Source organism: Geotrypetes seraphini, chromosome 17, assembly GCF_902459505.1.
Source record: "Geotrypetes seraphini chromosome 17, aGeoSer1.1, whole genome shotgun sequence".
Classification (NCBI taxonomy): domain Eukaryota; kingdom Metazoa; phylum Chordata; class Amphibia; order Gymnophiona; family Dermophiidae; genus Geotrypetes; species Geotrypetes seraphini.
Window position 1 is genome coordinate 44,913,191 of NC_047100.1, and position 21,614 is coordinate 44,934,804.

Here is a 21,614-nt window from a genome sequence, read left to right on the forward strand (position 1 = left end):
TAGTATTCCCCGGTTCTCTTAAATATAATAATATATCATCTGCATATGCAGAAAGTTTAAATTCCCAGTAAGAAAATGGGATTCCCCTTATCTCCTTAGTTTGATTAATTGCAATTAATAAGGGTTCTAAAACAATATCAAAAAGTAAGGGGGACAAAGGACATCCTTGTCTAACTCCCCTACGCAAGTTAAATCTATCTGATAAATTGTTATTAATGTATAATCTTGCACCAGGAGAGCTATACAAAGTCTGAACCATTTTAATAAAACCGGGGCCTATTCCAAACCATTCCAGAGCTTGATACATATAACTCCATTCCACTCTATCAAATGCTTTTTCTGCATCTAAAGATAGCATAAAAGCTGGATCATTCAAATTTTTCACTAAATTTAAAGAGTGAAATGCTAATCTAGTATTGTTTGATGAGTGTCTTTTTGCAATAAATCCTGTTTGGTGTACATCAATAATAAAAGGAAGAGCTTTTGCCAATCTTATTGCTAATACTTTAGCAAGCAACTTACCATCTACATTTAATAAAGATATAGACCTGTAGTTTGAAACCAAGGTAGGATCCTTGTTTGGTTTTGGTAAGACAATAATTATCGAATCATTATTTATTTGGTATTGATACAAATTTAATAAATATGGTAAGATGATATTTTGAAATGTTTTATAGAATTCAACAGTATAACCATCACCACCCGGAGCAGATCCAACTCTAAGAGACTTCAATGCTGATTCTATTTCTTTTAAAGATATAGGATCTTCTAAACTTCGTTTTATATGATCCGGAACATTTGGTCCAATAAATGAATTTAAGAAATTTAATCCCTCTTGTTCTTTATTTTCATAAGATTCAGAAGAATATAAATCTTTATAAAAATCAAGAAATTGTATTAAAATATCTTTGGTGTTAGTGTGTGTGTTGCCTTGTGTGTCTTTAATTGCAATAATCTTAGATTTCCTTTTTTTTGCTTTGAGAAAATTAGCTAATAATCTTCCAGCTTTGTTTGAATTACCATAATACTGAACTTGCTTATAGAAGATATCTTTCCTCACAAATTGAGAAGAAATCTCATTATATTTCGCTTTTACTTTTAATAAATTTTGTAATGTATTATGTTCCCATTTCTCAATTAATTTATTCTCTAATACTTTAATTTGTTTTTCCAAATCAACATATTGTTTTTTAAGTTGTTTTTTGATAAATGCTGAATATGAAATAATATTTCCTCTTATTGTTGCTTTAAATGCGTCCCACAAAATCTCAGCATTAATATTGTCCGAATTATTTATTTGAAAAAATTCATTCATCTTTAATTTAAAATCTTCCAGAAAGTTCAAATCCGCAAGTAAAGCATTATCAAATCTCCAAATTGGATTGACATGTTCTACATCATTATTCTGAAAGTCAATCCACACACCAGCATGATCTGAAATTACAATGGGATCAATAACTGCATTCATCACTCGCTGCGCTATATTATTAGACACGAATATATAATCAATTCGTGAGAAAGATTTGTGGACCTGAGAACAAAAAGAGAATTCCTGATCATTAAAATGAAGAATACGCCATATATCAACTAAATTACAAGATTGAACCAAATTATCTAAACCTAATGATTTCATAATTCTACTTGGTCTCTTATCCAAAATCGGATCTATTACAGCATTGAAATCCCCTGCTACTATTAAATTAGAAGTAGCCAGTGGTAACAGTAATTGTTGAACTTGTTTGAAAAACTCCATTTGATTCGAATTAGGAGCATATAAATCCAGGGTTGTATTTCCCAGAACCATATTGATATGCACCCATCTTCCTAAAGGATCATAGTTTATTAATTTGAAATCAGCAGTGCATTTCTTATTTATCAGGACAGCAACCCCAGCTTTTTTCCCTATTGCAGGTGCAAAGAAGCATTTAGAAATCCATCCCCCAGATAACTTTTTAGATTCATGCTCAGAAAGGTGCGACTCTTGAATAAAATATATGTCCGCATTTTGCTTTTTAAGGAACGTTAGTACTTTCTTTCTCTTAATAGGATGATTTAAACCATTGACATTAATAGAATAAATTTTTATATCCATCTATTTTATAATTAAATTTTGGCAAATACTTCTATAATAATAAAGATGATCAGACCTCAGCACATTAAGTAAATATATTTTCTTCATCCAATCCCCCCATCCCTTACCCCTCCCCCCCTCGAAAATAAGATTATAAAAGAAAAATTCAAATTTTACATTTATCCCATTTTCAATAAACATTTCAATTTCTGCATTTTTCCCAACTTCATGTCTTAAAGAAACATTAATCATCCCACTCCCCCTCCCCTTCCCAGCCCTCCACCCTATTCCCACCCCCCCCCACCCTTTAATAAATGTGTAAGCTTGAAAACACACATAGATAATCAGGTAAAGAGAATTCCCCCCATAGAACATTCAAAAACAAACAAAAAAAAAATCTATAATCATAAGTTACACAATAAATATTTTAACAATTAAACCCTTTCCTCAAATCCCTAATATCTAAACCGACCCCCTTAAAATAATTTTCTTTAATAAAAACCAAACAAAACTTTTATGTAGAGCCCCAATCAATATTAAGAATAAAGTGATTCATAACAAAAATCATTTTTTTTCCTCCTTTCCTGCTTTTTCTTTCTTCCTCTTCCTTTTCCATTCCAATAATCTTTTTACATAAAAGCATATTACTATATAAGTATTACCATATGAGGTTACTCATCAAAACTATATTAGCATCAAAATAAACAGCCTGTAAGTGATTCCATAACTCCATAAAAGGATAAGATTCCAAATATGGAACCATTTCAATTCTAAAGCCAGTAAACTGTACTAACTGTATTAATGACTGTATTAAAAGCACCAAATATATAATACCTTGAACTGCATCTTTTAAAGAAATTGAAATGCAACACAGAGCATCAAAAAAAAATAGATAATAAAGTCCATGTCTCTATGTAATCATAAGTTCCTCTTGTTTCTGCAAAAAGTCCTGCAACTCTTCTGGTTCCTTGAAATTCATTGTTTTATTCTTGAAAGTCACTTTCATCATCGCTGGATAAATCAGCCCATATTTTGCTCCAAGACTTCTGAGCTGTGGTCTCATATCAAGAAATTTTTTCCTCTTTGCTGCAGTGGCAGGAGCAAAATCTGGAACAAAGTGTATGCGAGAGTCCTGAAACTTTAAGTTCTTATTTTCTTTAGCCAGCCGAATAATATCCATTACTTGCTGATGTCTTAAGAGCTTGAATATTATTGGACGAGGTCCCCTTTGAGTATCAGTCCTCCTGACTGGTATTCTGTGAGCTCTTTCGATTTCAATAGGATATTTAAAGTTGAGAGGGAGGATTTTAGGGAGGAGATTCTCCAGAAAGGAAGTAATATTATTTTCTTCTGCCCCTTCCGGGATCCCAAGTAATCTTAAATTACTCCTTCTCTCCCTATTACTACAATCCTCCAGCATTTGCGTAAGTATATCCATTTTCTTTTGCACCGGCTTGAATTTGAATAAATCTGTTTCAACTGCCAGCATTCTATCAGTAAGATTAACAATCTTATTCTCCACCAGCTCCATTTTCCTGTTAAGAATATTTACTTCCTTCTTAACCTCTTTAATATCCTTGGAGTTTCCTAGCACAATTTCTTTAATTGCTTTCAGTTCCTTCAATATTTCAGCTGTTTCAACAACTTCCTTCTCAGCCTGTTTTTTCGAAGGGGTCGGAGGCTCGGGTTTGGCTCTTTTTGCACTTGCCGGCATCACAAAAGCTGAATCAGCTTTGTTATTCTTTCCAGACGCCATATTTATAATTAATTCTCCCGTATCCAACAAGAAAAGTTAACTTTTGTAACTTAAATAATCTTTAAAATGATCTATCGGGAAGGAGCTCACCTTTCACCCGACTGTTTCCATGCGCTTCCAAGCCACGCCCCTCGGTTTGGAGACTATTAATAGAATATTGAAAGGAATAAAATATCATTTTTCCCTAATTGGTATAATTGTACAGGGAGGGAGGGGTGGTGGGAGGGATTTTAATTATATATTGATGGGTTAGATTAATAGGGTTAGGAAGAAGGGTTTTATTTTTACTAATGAAATTGATAATGATAGATATTCAAGTGATATTATATAAGTTCAAATGATATATTTTTTTTATACACTTGTTGTAAGATGAAAAAATGAATAAAGAATTTAAAAAAAAACACCCCACAAAGCACACTACGCAGAGAAAATGTTAATTTATCATTTATATTCCACGGGTTTTCAAAAAGATCAAGGCAGATGACTTTATGCAATGTCACCTCAGTAACAACTATACAAAAATAGACAAATATACCCCCTCCCTTTTTACTAAACTGCAATAGCGGTTTATAGTGCAGGGAATTGCGCTGAATGTCCTGCCCTGCTCTCGATGCTCATAGGCTCCCTGCGCTAAAAACCACTATTGCGGTTTAGTAAAAAGGGGCCATAGTGCAAAATATAGACAGCAGATATAAATTCTCAAAATGGACACATTTTGATCACTAAATTGAAAATAAAATCATTTTTCCTACTTTTGTTGTCTGGTAATTTCATCAGTCTCTGGTTGCACTTTGTTCTTCTGACTGCATCCAATATTTCTTCCCTTCTTTCAGCCTCCTGTATGCTTCCTCTCCTCCAGACTTCATTCCCTCCCCCAACTTTTTCTTTCTTTCATCCTGCCCCCTTTTTTCTTTCTCTCTCCATGCCCCTTTTCTTTTGGTATGTCTTTATTTCTTTCTCTCTCTGTGCCCCCTTTCTGTCTGTCTCCCTTCTTTCTTTCTTTCTCCCTGCCCTTCCCCAAGCTACCGCCATTGGGGAACAGGCCGCCAGCGGGGAATAGGCTGCCACCGCCACCATTGGGGAATAGGCTGCTGCCAAGTTCTGAGCTCTTCCTGCTTCCCTTCCCCTTAAAAAGGACACTGAAGCGCCGGGCTGACCAATCTTCCCCACCCGACATCAATTCTAACGTCAGAGAGGAAGTTCCAGGCAAGCCAGGCAGCGATTGGCTGACCCAGAACTTCTTCTCTGATGTCAGAATTGGCATTGGGTGGCGAAGGTTGGTCGGCCCGGCGCTTCAGCGTCCTCTTTACGGAGAAGGGAAGCAGGTTGGGCACCCCTGCTCTAGCTAGCTGAGCCACGAGCTGCACTCAGGTGGCTAAAGAGCCGCATGCGGCTCTCAAGCCGCGGTTTGCTGACCACTGGCATTCCCCAAATGACCTCTGTGGTGATCCGCTGAAAAACTCTTATCTGAGCCTGGTTAGTTCTTCTTGCTTTAGGCAAAAGAGAGTTTGCTCACAAAACAGATTACTGCTCAGATTTTGGATCCAGTCATTCTAACACATAGAATAGAGACAGAAAGTTTTGTTTTTTGTTTGTTTGTTTTTTACAACCATTTGTTATTTTTCTGCTCGCACTTAAACGGTGAGTTTTCATTGTTGTTTCAGATCAGAGTTATAGAATGTGCAACTTAGCATGTACTAAGCAGCAAAACTAGACTACCAATTCTCCAATTTACTGATCATGACCCCAGACTACAAAACCTTCAGAAAAGAAATAAAAACCCTGCTATTCAAGAAATCCTTAAAGACAAACTAACACAGCAAGAATCATCTTAGTCCCCAATAGCAACCCGCTCCACGCCATAATACCACTGGAAATGTCCAGATAACTCCTTATGTATTCCTAAATGTGCAAATAACTCCTTATGTAATACGTCTTGAACTGCAAGGTAATGGCGGAATAGAAATCACTAATGTAATGTACTAAACTAGTTTTATTATATTTTACAGTCTCCCCTCCACCCTATCCCTGCATCTCCAACAAGCCCCCAGTCTGGTTTGGATGGGAGTAATTCCACACTGTCGGGCAGTGCCAGCAGTGGTGTATCTTCCTTAAGTGAAAGTAACTTTGGTCATTCTTCTGAGCTCCCGCCTCGCACTGATACTATGGACTCTGTTCCCAGTCAGGCATGGAACACTGATGAAGATCTGGAGTCTCCCTATCTCTCTGTCCGCTGCAGTGTCTCTGAGCCCAATGTTCTGGAATCAGTCAAATCACAGCCTAGCCGAAGTCACTCAGCACCCACCAGTGTCGCCACCCAGGACACCACCCAGAACACTATAGACCCTCCAGCTTTACCACCAAAACCATACCACTCTCGAACCCCAACTGCAGAAAATGAGGAGGAGGTGTTGAAGGAGATTAGACGCCAACCACGATCACGCAAATCCTGCCAAAGTTCTGCTTCTGCTGGAAAGGAGGAGCAGGCCAGGGTATCATGGGAACATGGCATTAATGAACATTAGTTGCAGAACTATCCAGGTGCTTTGGAATCTGATGGCCACTAACATGGCCTAAAATGAGGACCTAGGAGTGGAGACCCCAATGGAAACCACTCCTCCTATTCTACTGCCGTGAACTCATCTGTGGCGTCCGTACTGCAGTTGTACCAGCATGCCATGTTGCTGCTTTCCTTGATAGAAATACCTTTTTGTATTTATTTTTATCTTATTCTTTTTGGTTAATATTTTTGTGAAACAGGAAACAGTTTCATTCCTCCTGTTATGTTCAGAATTTCAAAATGATTGCAAAACTACCAAGCCACAAAGAGACCTTTCTCTGGTGCAATCATGGGAAAAAGAAAGGAAACTAAGGATGATAGGAGGAGAAAAAGAGGCTCAGTTTTGATGTCCAGAGCTCAGGGAATGGAACGTCTCCCTGCCATACCACCCCTTCCATATCTCCAAAAATGTCTAAGTGCCATCATTGGTATTATGAACAAAATGAGTACGAAGAGGGAGACATACATAAATCTAGTGTGTGTGTAAGGGTCTGGTGTGCACACTACAGCTATTAACTATGGTAAGCAGATATGTTGAGGCCTGACTTGTGATCTTCCTGCTTTGGCCATAGGATGGTGTTGTGACTGCACTCTTTTAATACTGGCAGCTTCTATGTTTGATAGCACCCAATGAATAGGTTGTGTGTCTCTGTTTGATTCCCTGTTTGCCAGTGTTTTTTTTTATTTTCTTAGTTCAGTCCTGCTTCTTTTCCAGTGGTATAGGCAAAGCAAGAGCCATATGAGCAGAAGGGAAATGTGCTCAATAGGAAATCATAACTGCATTGAGAAAAAGTGCATTAAGTTGCTTCAAGAAATCTGTTCCTAACATATGGCTGACCTGTTTGAAGCTTTGCCTGATCCAGATGTAGCCTTCAATAAGGTACCTCCCACACATCTTTTTTTCCCTTAAGGTAGAGTTTAGAAGGGATGATTTTACTTTCTTTCAACTTAATATTTTGAAATGATTCATACTGACCATGGTCCTGCAGGAAAAGCCTTGTTGTGTTTTAGAGAGTTAGGCTTCTAGTGTTATGAGGTAGTGTCCACAGAAAAATATGGTCCTCTTTATGAACCATTTTGCTCACTCTTTTTACCATATAATCTACTATGCATTATTTGCAATTACATTACACACACACAAAAAATGCAAAGAGTAGCTCAGGATAGGAGTGATTCCCAGTAGAGAATGACACGGGGACAAATTTTTCCCTGTCCCCATGGGAACTCATTTTCCCATCCCATCCCAGCGAATTCTTTTTCTGTTCTTGCCCCATTCCTGCAAGCTCCATCCTCATCTGCACAAGCCTCAAACACTTGTACAGTTAAGGCAAAGTTTACAGGAATAGGGTAAGGACAAGGACAGCAACAAAACTCACGGGGACAAATGTGTACCCGTGTCATTCTCTAATCCCCAGTTCTTTCTCATTCAGCAGCCATTTTGCAACGGACTCACAAGATTTCCAGGGAGGTCATGGCAGCCATTTTGAGAACAAAGCCAGCATGGGCAGGAGCACTTGGGGATCATTCCTACCCTGACTGCACACTTATGTATTCTTTGTCTTTCGTCTTGTTCTAAGTGGTTCTTTTTTCTTTTTGGTCCCTGGTCCAAATTCGGGCTGGTTCGATTCAGAACTGCTGATAGCTAAGAAGGACCTCAGAAAAGCAGAAAGAATATGGCAAAAATCCAGAACCCTAGAACACAGATTGGCCTGGAGACAAAAACTAAAAAATTACAAAAACCTCACTAATGAAAAAAGGAAAAATTTTTACTCCCACAAAATAGGCAACACTAAATCCAACAGCAGTAACCTCTTCAAACTGGTCAATGTCCTCTACAACATCGAGACCTTCACAAACACAAACGAAGAATCAACACTAACTCCAAACTCACTTGCAGACTATTTTAACATCAAAATCCAAAAACTAAGGTCCATACTGCCCACCATACCCAATCCCCTCGAGCAGTTCCCAATTCTCCCGATCCCGGATTTATCTAACCCTGACCCAGGAACCAGAACAGACCTTAGCTGGAAACAATTTAAAACAATCGACTGGCACACCTTTAATACCTATTACAACAAATACTCACACACCTTCTGCAAATTGGACACATGCCCTCCGAACATTATGAAAGCTGCCCCGCTCCACTTCAAAGCTAATATGATGACATGGGTTACCTCCCTTCTATCCACAGGAAACTTCCCATCTGAGCAAGGTCATATCATGATTACCCCAATCATAAAAAATGTGAAAGAACCACCGGATTCCCCATCCAACTACAGACCGATCGCAAGCATTCCCTTATTTACCAAAATAGCAGAAGGGTTGGTAAAGGCGGAACTTGCAGCATATCTAGAAAAATTCAATATCCTAAGTGACAGTCAATCAGGTTTCTGCGCAGATCACAGCACCGAAACCATCATAGCCTCCCTTCTTGACCACCTCCACACGCTCTTCAGCCAAGGCTCAAGTGCCCTGATAATACAACTGGACCTCAGTAGTGCCTTTGACCTGGTCGATCACACCATTCTCCTAGAATGCCTGGCAAACATCGGCATTTCTGATCAGGTCCTCAACCGGTTCCAGGGATTCCTAAGAAATAGATCCTACAAGGTTTTCAAAAACAATGCCTTCTCATACAGCTGGGACAACACCTGTGGGGTCCCTCAGGGCTCCCCCCTATCACCCACCCTGTTTAATATCTACCTAGCCTCCCTAGGTAACCTCCTACACAACCTCAAGCTCAAATTCTTTATATATGCAGATGATATCACAATTGCCATCCCTCTAACCAATTTCTCACAAGAACTACTTAACCACATCACAAATATTCTTAACCAGATTGAACTTTGGATGCTCTCGTTCAGACTGAAACTTAATCCCGACAAAACAAAATTCTTCCTAGCCACCCCCAATGACAAAATCAAAAACACCACTATTCAATTGAAAGGAATTACTTTCCCTCTTGAACCCACCCTAAAAATTCTGGGAGTCACTCTGGACAAAAATTTATCCTTAGAAAACCACACTGAACACGTGGTAAGAAAAGCTTCTCCGTACTATGGAAACTACGCACAATAAAAAAATACTTCGACGACTCCGCTTTCCGCCTACTGGTTCAATCTTCCATCCTCAGTACTCTTGACTACTGCAACATCATTTACCTAAACGCCACGAAGAAAACCACCAGGAGATTAAAATTAATCCAAAACACCGCCGTGCGTCTCATCTTCGGCCTAAAGAAATGGGAACATGTCACCCCCTTCTACCACCAACTACACTGGCTGCCATTCGATTCAAGAGTCCTTTTCAAGTTTGCATGCTTTTACTACAAATCGGTTAATGGTGCTACTCCAAGCTACATCAACCCCCACTTTAACCTCTATCACATAAACAAGAAATCCCGTAGAACTCAACTGTTCGCCTTCCCCTTGCTAAAACTCTGCCACTATAAAAGATTCATAGACAAAACCTTCGCCTACCAAGCAGCCAAGCTCAACACATGGCTGGCCCAAATGATACTCGAGGCCCCCTCCTACTTCAACTTCAGAAAATCTCTCAAAACTTACCTTTTCAGCAAACAAGACTCCTAGCGGCCCCACCCGCTCACATTTTCCTCTCCCCCCCCTGCTCTCACCCCCCTTTTCAGCTCCTCTCTTCCCCGTCTTCAACAACCTCCCGCCATCCTCTGTCAATTTCGGTTTTACTTGTTACTGAATTGTTTTATTTGTTTGTAAATCTGCTTGAAAACGTAGATCCTTTATTAATTGATGTAAACCGCCTAGAACTCGCCGGGTATGGCAGTATATAAAAAATAAAATTATTATTATTTATTATTATTATTATTATTTTAGAGCAGTGGGGTTGTAGCACAATAAGACAACAACCAGGTGTGATGCAGAAAAAGGTATTTATTAGAAAGAAATAATAAATTGGAACAAAAAATTGTTAAGGTGAGGGTGTATGTATGAATGTCCTAGTAACATAGTAGATGACGGCAGATAAAGACCCAAATGGTCCATCTAGTCTGCCCAACCGGATTCAGTCTAAAAATTTGTTGGTTTTTCTTCTTCTTATCTATTTCTGGGCAAGAATCCAAAGCTCTGCCCGGTACTGTTCTTAGGTTCCAACTACTGAAGTCTCTGTCAAAGCTCACTCCAGTCCACCCTCCCAGCCATTGAAGCCCTCCCCAGCTCATCCTCCACCAAAATGCCATATACAGACACAGACCAAGCAAGTCTGCCCAGTACTGGCCTTAGTTCTCTGTATTCATCCCATGCTTTTTGAACTCCATCAACGTTTTCATTTCCACCACCTCTTTCAAGAGCGCGTTCCAAGCAGGATGTCTTAATGGAGTGAGGGATGGTGCTGTGTATATGGGAGAGAGAGAGACTTCACAATATTGCGGTATATAAACTGTTATTATTATTTCCATCCAAAAGAGAGTCAAAGAAAAAGATTGTATGTGTTTATATACCTGATACATCTTTTTCAGCACCTTCCTGAGTCATAATCTGACTTGTCTGATCTGATGTCTCTCTAATCTTCAATTTATATACCAGATCATTTCCCTACGGAGCTCGATTTGGTTTACAGTTCATTAAAAAGAAGAGTAACATACTTATAGGCTGTATAGAAAGAATACTATTAGTTAAGATTAGATAGATGTTAAAGGTTAAAAATAAAATATACTTAATTACTGTTCGTGATGAAGGGGATGACGGGGACGGGGTGGTGAAGGGGACGGTGGTCCGGGGATGGGGCAGTGACGGGGACAGATTTTTTCCCCGTGTCATTCTCTAGTTCTAACCATTGGACTGCTCTATGCCTGCTTTAATCTCACAGTTTATAGCAGACAGGGCTGAAGCTAAGGCACTAGTGGCTTCTATTCACAACCGCAAGGAATTTTCTCTACCACCTTTTTTTAATTTTTTTTTTTTTTTTTTTAAGAACTCTGTTCTCTCTACAGCCTTGAATAGAGTTGAACTGAGACAGGTAGCAGTCATAGTCACTTGGAACTTCTTCCCAAAGGCTATGAGATGCCACTATCATCATGCTTCCAACCTTAGGAATCAGAATCAAGAATCAGGCTACTGGAAAGAAGGTTCCATCTGGGTCAGGCTAGATTAGAACATATAAAACCAGTTTAAGTAATTTTATGTTGATCAGAAGAAAGTTTTTAGACATCACAGAAAACAAGACGATAATGAAAAAGGAAAGAAAACAAGACTACAATGCTATAGCAACAGAACTTTACAGTAAGTAGAAAGTTACTAGCTTTCTGTCATGTATGAAAGAATGACCAAGTCTTAGAACTGATCTGATCTTGCTTTAAAGCAGGAAACAGCAGCAGAACACCACATTTCCAATGCAGAGTGCACTTCAGCTTCATTTACTTTTAGATACATTTGCTACCATGATCACAATAATTATCAGTGCCCAGCCTGCCAGCCATCTTTTATTTGTCTTTGGAAGGCTGAAGCAGAGTTCTCAATAATCCTTTCACCTTTGAATTGAGAACCAGATATTTAAAAACTTGACAGAGGAGAGAAAAGGACAGAAACCGTCTCTGAGGCTGAAACTGAATCAAGTCACAATTAATTACAAGGCGCTTTGGCTCAGGCTTATATGACCAATTGAAAGTATTTGTCTTTTTTATTATTTAGCTCTTCAGGTGAAAAGAGGGATAATGTATGTTCCATTCCTAGGCATGAATCTTGCCCAATCAAGAACTCCCACTAAAAAAAAGGACGAGAAGACAAAAGTGTTAAATGTTCAATTTATTTTGCTATTATGTAAATAACTCACTGGTGAATGCTGTGTATTTGTACAGGAAATTGAGCAAAAAATGTATAGATTGTGGCGTTTGCCTTGTATTATCTTCTGTAAAAGGTATTTTAACATATGTTATTATGTGACTATTTAAAAAAAAAGAGAAAAGATAAAACTTAAGCACCTCTTTTTGTGTATTCATGTTTTAAAAGTTGGTTCCTTATCTCTGAGGCACTGCAAATCTTACAGAAAGAATGAACAAATTTGTATATGTGATCAAGGGTATTTTATTGTATATATTGTGATAGCATGTTTCTGGCTTAAAAAGGAAATCTGATGTGAATTTTACATGTAAATATCTATTATTTGTTTGGTTAAGGGGTTTTGGCCTCCGTTTTCCCCATTCACTCATCAGCTGTGATATGGAATTAAAGATTAATACCTGAACAGAATGTCTGAAATGGACACGTTTTGATTAACTTTGGGTCTTCTCTATAAATTAAGAGCATATGTTCTTAATTCCTCCATGTGAATAGAGAGTGAGTTTTAACTTAGTCCACAAGGTATTTATTAGGGATATGCATAAACACATATCTATTGCTATACTGGGACAGACTAAAGTATGTTGTTTCTAGCAATAACTAATTCAGATCACAATTACCTGGAAGGATTGCATAGGAATAAAGAGATTTCATGCTGCTTATCCCAGTAATAAGCAGGTGATATTCCCAAAGTCCACATTAATAATAATATACGAACATTTCTTCCATGAACTTGTCCACATATTTTTAACTGTCATGCTAACAGCTTTTACCACATTCTAGCAAAAAATTCTGAGCTTAAACACAAACAGAAATTTTCAGTTTGTATGATATTTTTTCCAGATTTTTTTTTTTTTACTTTTTTAAAAATTTCAAGATCTTTTTAATAAAAAGTCCAATGCATGTTAAAAATGTTTAACGTGCATTAATTGAACACAATTTCATTCATGAATTAACACACATTAAATTGGTTTAGCACATAATACATTTTTAAGGCATGCTTATAAATGTACCAAAAAAGGCTACAAGAGAACCTAACAAATGCCAATAAACAACAAAAAGAATTGGCAAAAAACTTTTTCGCTCCTGCAAAAAAAAAAAAGGAATGGCCTGCAAAAACCAAAAGGTTATATATAAGAGACAACTCAAGGAATATCACCCAAAGTGGCTCAAGAAATATTCAACCTAATATATCTAATCTAATCTAATCCTTAGGTTTGTATACCGCATCATCTCCACGTTCATAGAGCTCGACGCGGTTTACAGTAGGAGAAATAGGAAGGAACTACAACAGAGGGTTAGAGGTAGAAGTGTGAAGAAAATTTAGAGGACTTGGGATGCCAAGATATAAGAGTTTCTTTGATTCCTAAGTTGGAGGGAGACTTACATTTTTTGAGAAAAGCCAGGTTTTCAGATGTTTGCGGAAAACTTGGAGAGAGCTCAAGTTCCAAAGAGGGGAGGTAAGGTTGTTCCAGAGCTCAGTGATTTTGAAGTGAAGGGAGGTCCCTAGCTTTCCTATGTGGGAAATGCCTTTTAGTGAGGGGAAGGATAGTTTTAATTTGTGGGAGGATCTGGTGGTATTAGGGTTTGAGGAATTCCAAGAAAGAGGGATAAAGGGAGGGAGGATACCATATAGGATTTTGAAAGTTAAACAGGCGCATTTATAGTGGACCCTGGCGATTATCGGAAGCCAGTGGAGCTTGGCCAGGAGCGGGGAGACATGATCAAATTTACTTTTAGCGAAGATGAGCTTGGCTGCGGCATTCTGAATCCGTTGGAGTCTGTGGAGGTTTTTCTTAGTTAGGCTTAAGTAGATAATAATAATAACTTTATTCTTATATACCGCCAACAATCTTGCGACTTCTAGGCGGTTTACAATAAAGGGAAACTGTAAATACAATAAATAGAAGCTGTACATACAACGAATTAAGGAGTATTGCAGTGTACATCTGATAGTATCAACATTAGTAGTAGTAACAACAGTTTGTGGGCTGCAAGGCCAAGAAGTGCCATGCTGCTTACAGAGAAGTAGAAATATTCCATGAATTGAATGGAGTGTTCATAGTTGGTGATTAGGGGTTAGGGTTAACAGTTTACACGATCTGGTTTGTGATGGTGTTACGAGGGCTGATGTTCTGGTTCGATATCTAGGTATTTTAAGAACAGGTAGGTTTTTAGGTGTTTCCTAAATTCTCCATAGTTGTTTGTGTGTGCAATTAGTTTTTCTAAGTCTTTACCCCATGTGGCTGCTTGGTACGATAGCAGTTGTTGATGGTATTTCTTATATTTGCACCCTCTGGCCGGAGGGGAGACAAATTTCAGATGTGTTTTTCTTTCATGTCTGTTGGTTGGGAATGAGAAGAGGTCTGTAATGTATTTAGGGGCTAGTCCATTTAATACCTTGAAGCAGAGACATCCTAGCTTGAACTTCGTGCGTGCCCCCATCGGCAGCCAGTGTAGGAGTCTGTAGGAAGGGGTTATGTGGTCGGACTTCTTCAGCCCGAAAATCATCCTGACTGCTGTATTTTGTATCAGTTGTAGTCTATGCATTTGCTTCTGGGTGATTGTCAGATGGGTGATGTTGCAGTAATCCAGATGGCTTAGTATTAGGGATTGTACCAGAATTCTGAAAGCTGAAGTGTGGAAGTACGCCTTGATGGACCTAAGTTTCCAGAGAGTGAAAAACTCTCTTTTGATTAGGGAGTCTATATGGTCTTTCATGGTTAGACCTTGGTCTAGTACTACTCCTAGGATCTTCATCGTTGGTTGAATGGGGTAGTTGAGATTGTTTATGTGTAGTGATTTTGTCGTTTTGTGTGCTTGTGGCGAGGCTATAAAGAGTTTAGTTTTATCCGGATTGAGCTTCAATTTGAACTCTGAGGTCCATTGTTCCATCGTGTTTAGCGCTTCAGTTGCTGTGGGGGTGATTTCAGAGGGAGATGAAATAAACGGGATAATGATTGTGAAGTCATCTGCATAACTGAATACTTTTATGCCTCGCTGGGTCAGCTGCGTACCTAGTGAAGCTATATAAACGTTGAAGAGTAGTGGGGATAGTGGGGACCCCTGTGGCACACCTGATGGGTTTGTCCAGATTTTAGAGAGATTGCAATTGAAGCGAACTTGATAGGTGCGGGTTGTAAGGAATCCTCGGAACCAGTCCAGCACCTCGCCTCCAATGCCGATTGCGTCTAGGCATTGTAGTAACTTTTCGTGGTCCACCAAGTCGAAGGCCGAGCTCATGTCAAATTGCATGACTAATGCTTTATGGCCCTTGCTGAATAAGCTACGTAGGTATTCTAGGATCGCTGCAATCACCGTCTCAGTACTAAACAAAGGTCTGAAGCCAGACTGGGTTTCATGTAGTAGCGAGAACTGATCTAGGTAGTCCATCAATTGGGTTTGTACCAAGCCTTCCATTATTTTTACGAAAAATGGGATGGATGCTACCGGTCTATAGTTGGTTGCTGATGTTAGGGGTAGTTTATGATTTTTTGGAATTGGGGTGATTATAATGTGAACATTTTTTGATAGGAATTTTCCGTTTTTGAAATTATTGGACATGTGAGTCCATAGTGTTATTTTAAAGTCTAATGGGGCTGCTTTCATTATGTTGGGGGGACAGGGGTCTAGGATGCAGTTTGATTTGGTGTATTTGTTGTAGAGTTTTATGAAGTTGTTCCATTCTAGGTCCTGAAAGGAGTTCCAAAACATGTCCGCTGGTATTTCATTTACATGTGTGTTGGCTATTTGCTGCTCATCTGTGTTGTTTGCTGGGCAGTTGTTCTTTAGGTTCGCAATTTTTGAATCAAAGTATTGTGCTAGATCGTCTGCTGATGGAAGTTTTGTGTCGTGCGTGGATTGACTGTGGCGTGTGGTGTCGAATAAATTTTTAACTAGATTGAACAATTCATGAGTGTTGACTTCTTTTGAACTTGTGTTGGATATGTATATTTTGGATGAGTAGAATGTTTTCCTTTTTTCTTTTATCAGTTGTTTGTATTCCTTTATGTTTGATCTCCAATTATTCCTGTCAGATGTTTCACCTGTTTTGTTCCAGATCCTTTCTAGATGTCGTATTGATTGTTTCATTTTTAGTAGTTCAGAGTCGAACCAGTTATTATATTTATTTGAGCAGTTTGTTCTGTTTTGTTTAGGAGCTATTTTGTCTAAGATGGTTGTGCTTGTGATTGGACAAGGAGGGTAAAATGTTTTTGATGGAAGCAGGATCTAACTTTCCTCAGCATGTGAAGGCTGAAAAGCATTTTTTTACCAAGGATTGGAGGTGGTCATTGAAGGACAATGTGGAATCAATGATGATGCTCAAGACCTTGCTCGAGAACTCAAGCTGCAGAGAGGAGCCAGAGGGTAGTGGGATGGAGGTGGATAGGTGATCTAGTTTTGGACCGAGCCAAAGAAGTCTTGTTTTGGACTCATTCAATTTCATTTGCACAGTGTGGGCCCAGGATTGTAGGTTCATTATACAAGAGGATATGTTCTTAGACAGGTCGGTGAGGTTCGAATCGGTCTCGAGGAGGACGAGGATGTCGTCTGCATAAGTGTAAATTGTTTCAAGGGGGGATAGGTGGAGGAGTTTTAGGGAGGACATATAGATGTTGAAAAGGATAGGGGATAGTGGAGAGCCTTGTGGGACTCCACAATTCAGTTTCCAGGGGCAGGATGAGGTGCCATTCATGTTAACAATGTAAGAACGAGAGCAGAGGAATTTAGAGAACCAACCTAGGACTGTGGAGTTGATATCTAACTCAGAGAGTTGGTAAACAAGAATATCATGGTGAACAACGTCGAAAGCAGTGGAAAGGTCAAATTGTAGGAGGACGGCAAACTTGTTTCGAGAGTGAAGTTATTGAACCCTTGAAATCAGGGAAGACAGTAGGGATTCGGTGCTGAAGTTAGGACGAAAGCCATATTGATAGGGTAAAAGAATTAGAGAATCTCTCTAAGTATGATGAGAGTTGGGAAGAAATGATGGACTCTAGCATCTTGGTTAGGAGAGGGATATTTGCAATTGGGCGATAGCTGGATGGTATGGAAGGGTCAAGGTCAGATTTTTTCAGTAGTGGGGTCAAGGCGATATGACTTATAAAGAAGGGTGCATCCAAAACCACCTTAATTCATAGTGTCTAATAGACAGTATACTCAGGAAAAGGCCTCAGAATCGGAGCCTACGCACAGTCCTTATCACAGACTGAAACATCAGCGTAGTTTAGTTTGCTCCTTAGCTCCAGTAATTGGCCGGAAAAACCTGAGAATAGATTTTAATAATAAGTGTTTTAAATATTTTAGATACTTTTTCATAAATAGTTTTTCATAAATACTTTTAAATATTTTAAATGACTAAATCTTCTAACGATAGATGCATCTCTTCTTTAGTTTGAAAAAATTGGCAACTAAGCACTTATCTCAACACTATTTCGTGTGCTTCATTATCTGCTACCAGATTACTGCCACAGCTTCGTATGCTTCGTTATCTGCTGCCAGATTACTGCCACTGCCAACGTTTCGTGGATAAAGCAATTAGTCCACTGCTTCAGGGCCAACGGCAGAAGCATTCGAGCATCCAAAAGATCTGGCTGACTTTCTTGAAAAGCACAGCCCAACTCTAATAGACAAGGCTTGACACGTGGTGGGCCAGTGAATATTGAGCTGGTGTTAGTTCTAGCTGCGTAGCGCATGCTAAAATCCTGCGTGTGCTAAAAACACTATCACAGCTTGGTAAAAGGAGCCCTAAAAGTCTATATAAGCCCTGCCCAGTACATCATTAATTGTCTCCCAAAAACTCTCTGAAATTTCTTTATTCAATTTATTTCAAATTTTATTATAAGATGTGAAAAGTACCACCGCACACTTAATTTTGAGCGGGAAATGAGAAAATTCAAGTACAATGTCAATGCAACAATCTTTGGAAAAAATCATTGAAAAAGCCGATAATACAGTACCACTTAGCTGAATCCTGTTTTGTCTGTAATGCTGATGTAGCAAAGTCCCATTGGGTTTTGTTACCCCTCGACAGAGCTCCGTGTTTCAGCTACGTCTTGGAAGGCTTCTCTGTGGCTTTTATTGCTTCTAGTGCCCACTATTTACATTTGTAGCTCTTTTAGTCTCTTGCGGATTTACTTATCCCCGCTCCTAAAGAAGGCACTGAAACGGAGCTCTGTCAAGGAGTGACAAAACCCAATGGGACTTAGCTGAATCCTGTTTTGGCTGTAACGCTGATGTAGCAAAGTGATACTGTATTAATGGCTTTTTCTTTAGCAACAGCAGCAGATGAATCCAGAGACCAATGGGATAGCCCACATCTACCAGCAGGCGGAGATAGAGAAATTGATTAACAGGTGGTCCTATTGGCTGGCACTCCTCCTGCATCTCCAGATGCTCTATCTCCCAGCAGGTGATGGTCGCTATTCGAATAGCTCCTGGATTCTGGCTGTGACTGGAACTTTATTTTCTCCTGTTGAGGTTTCTCTTCAGTGAGACAGGGGTGTCTGGCTGAATGGTGCCGGCTTTAGGGGTTACACCTGGGCCCCCCCAAGTCCCCGCCTCACCCTCTCTCCATTGATAGAGGGTCTGCCTTAGTCCCTATTTTTTCTTCTTTCCCTTTTTTTTTTTTAAGGGGTACTGTAGTTACATTTCTGCCCTGCACTTGCTGTGTAACCGGCATTTGCCGGCTTCTACCGGCACTAATCACAAGGTTGTGAGTATAAGTTTAATTCTTCTGGTATTTGAACTGCGGGACGTTTATTTTGTTAAGCGCTAAGTTTTTTTTTTTTGTTAGGTGGAATTTGGTTTCTACGGGGTTACTTCAGTGAAGAGCTAATCTCGATTAAGGGAGCCGGTGCTTTCCTGCGCATTTTAAGTGCGAGCTTCTTTTCCTTCCCTGGCGATGGTGCTGCAGTGTTTGTCGGTTTCTGGGGCTGATTCTGCTCGGCAGTACCGCAGCCAGTGGGGAGGTGCGTAATTGGATGGCTCCCGGTGTTGCCTTGGGGCACTGCATAATTGCGCTGTGTGGCCTCGGGGAGGTGAGGTCAGCTCCCGGTGTGTTCTTCAAAGACTGTCCAGGAGCTGGGTCTTTACGGAGCACATGTGGCACGCACTGGTTCTCCAACGCTGTTGAGAACCAAGTGCCTTTCATACATTTTCTCCCCCAGGGTGTATTTTATACAAGGTAGGCCACAGCTGTGTGTTTCTATTTCAGCGAGGGGCTCCGGGTCTGTTTTCTGCTGCGCTGTTTATGGTGCTGGCATATTTTGGCGTGAAACTAACACGTGCTTGGGTCTCCTGCACCGCAGAATTCAGAGAGTTGTTTTGTGCAGCTGACTTTCTCGGAGTGTACCACAGCTTCTCCCTTTTCGGGGTCAGCTACATTGGTACTGTTAACACAGCTTTGAACGATGTTGCGGTGGTCAAGTTTGGTGTGTATGTGTGTTCCCCCGGCTTCACTTGCAGAGAGGCGGCCTTTTTTTCTTGGGCACTTCAAAGTGAGATTCTGCCCTGTGTTTGGCCGCCTGCACTCAGTTCTTCTTCGGAATGGGTTGGCAGGCGGCACAGCGAAGTAAGTGGCCAGAGAGTACCTGCGTTTCATTCGGGTAGTTCTTTGTCTCTCTCGGGGTCCCTGACAAGTGAGGCTGTGTGTGTGTGGCGGTTTCCTTGATCTTTCTACCTATGTACAGTGCTGCATGTGTCTGGTAGTGCTGTGGAAATACGTCCTGTACATATGGAGCAGTTCTAGGGGCATGGGCAGCCTTGGTTACTGTAAAAACAAAAAACAAACCAAGGGCAGTTGGTTTTTGGAACAACTTACATGTGGTTTCAGATACCACAGGCTGCTGCAGTTTCCTCTTTTTTCAGACTTCCATCATAGTCATTGTTACATTGCGAGACTAGTTGGTTCTCAGGAGTGTTCCTTTATTCTATGCAGAAATTATGATTGTCCTCCAGCAGCTCTTTCGGCTTTCTCGGGGAAAGGGAACTGTAATATTGGCAGGTCACGACACTTTGCCAATTATGCCAGTTGCTTGCGTCTTTGCATTCTTTTCTCCCATTTCAAATTCTTTCTTGGTGTCACTGTGTGTTAAGTCTCCAAGGGTGTGCTTCTCGTGCGTGATCCCCTTCAAGGTTTGCTAGTGCTTGGGACCGTGGTTTCAGCTCTTCCGGCCCTAAGGGAAGTTGTTCCATTTGCTTCCTGGTGCCCGAAATTTAAAAGGGGGATTGATCTGACTAGCGATGGGTTTCATTTGAGTCTCTTAGTTTCTGAAAGTTGAATATTTCTAATGGTAACTGTGAGATTATTTACATTTTCACATGTGGCCACTACATTAGCAGTATCTTCACTTGGTTGTTCTCCAGCAGCGCTTTAGGTTTAAGAAGACATCATTTGGCCTAGCCTTAGGGTAGTTATTCCATTTACTTCATAGTGCCTATGATGGGGTTATTGATCGGCAGAGAAAAATTATGAGAAAATTTACAATTGCGCTATGGTCCCCGAATTTGCACTATCTTCGCTTAGCTCTCCTTGGGCAGCGCTATTAGTTTTGGCTGATGCCGTTTGGCCTCGCCTCGGCTCCATGACCGTTTTAGATTATGAGGGCAGTAGTAGCGTTTTGGCGCAAACAGGAGATTCAGGTGCTTTCTTTCTTAGACGGTTGCTTGATTCGGATGTCTTCCAGCCAGGTGACTTTATCAGACACAAACAGGTGATCTCTTTTATTTGTGCTTCTTTTTTTCCATCTTTTGGAGGTGTATCTTCTAATTTCCAAAGAGCTCTTTTCTCCTGTATGGATTGTTGGACTATCAAGGGATGTTGTTCACGTTGGAGAGGAATGTGTTCTTCCCAGGGACTGGGGCAACAGATTGCAGTCTCAGGTTTGTCTTCTTCAGTCACCTTGATCAAGAGTATGGGATTCTGTACAGGTTCTGTACAGGTCCACTGGGGACTTTGGTTTGCTTTCCATGAGAACGCTCCAGCAGTCGCTTTTGTTCCGGTGTTTCCTGGTCTTTCAAGGCTCCAATTGTGGTATCTAGTGGGCTCCTCAAGCATCACTCAATATAATTTGGTGGTGAATGCCTTGGTCTTTGCTGGACTGGCTCAAGTTCCCCGCACACCCAAGGCTGTCGGGTTGGGGGGCTCTGTGCCTTCAATCCTCTGCGCAAGGAGTCAGTACTCATTCATTCTTCTGGTCTGCTGTATGGTCAGGCTAACATTTCAGGGGTTTCAGCCCTTTTCTCCGAAATGGTGATAAAGGCCTTTTAGAACAGTGTTATGACAGTGGTATTTCTCTGTAGCCATTTTGCATTTTCTCTGCAGCCATTTTGGCCAGGCAGTTTTACAAAATTTATTCTCCTAAATTGCCAATACTCCCACTATCCCATTCTGGTTAGCGTGGAGGTCATCCA

General features: G+C 40.1%; 1 protein-coding gene across 3 annotated transcripts in view; it reads left to right on the forward strand.

Annotated features, from left to right (window-relative positions):
* The window catches only part of DOCK3 (dedicator of cytokinesis 3), a 694,894-nt gene extending 682,341 nt beyond the window's left edge, over positions 1–12,553 (forward strand). For 2 of the 3 annotated variants that reach the window (XM_033926006.1, XM_033926007.1), the window contains exon 53: positions 5,837–7,652. In XM_033926006.1, coding sequence (XP_033781897.1) covers positions 5,837–6,352 — 516 coding nt within the window. In that variant the 3' untranslated portion in view covers positions 6,353–7,652. Of the gene's footprint in view, positions 1–5,836; positions 7,653–12,053 lie in introns of those variants that run through there. The other variant, XM_033926008.1, reaches the window with a different exon arrangement.
* The last annotated feature ends 9,061 nt before the right edge of the window (positions 12,554–21,614 follow it).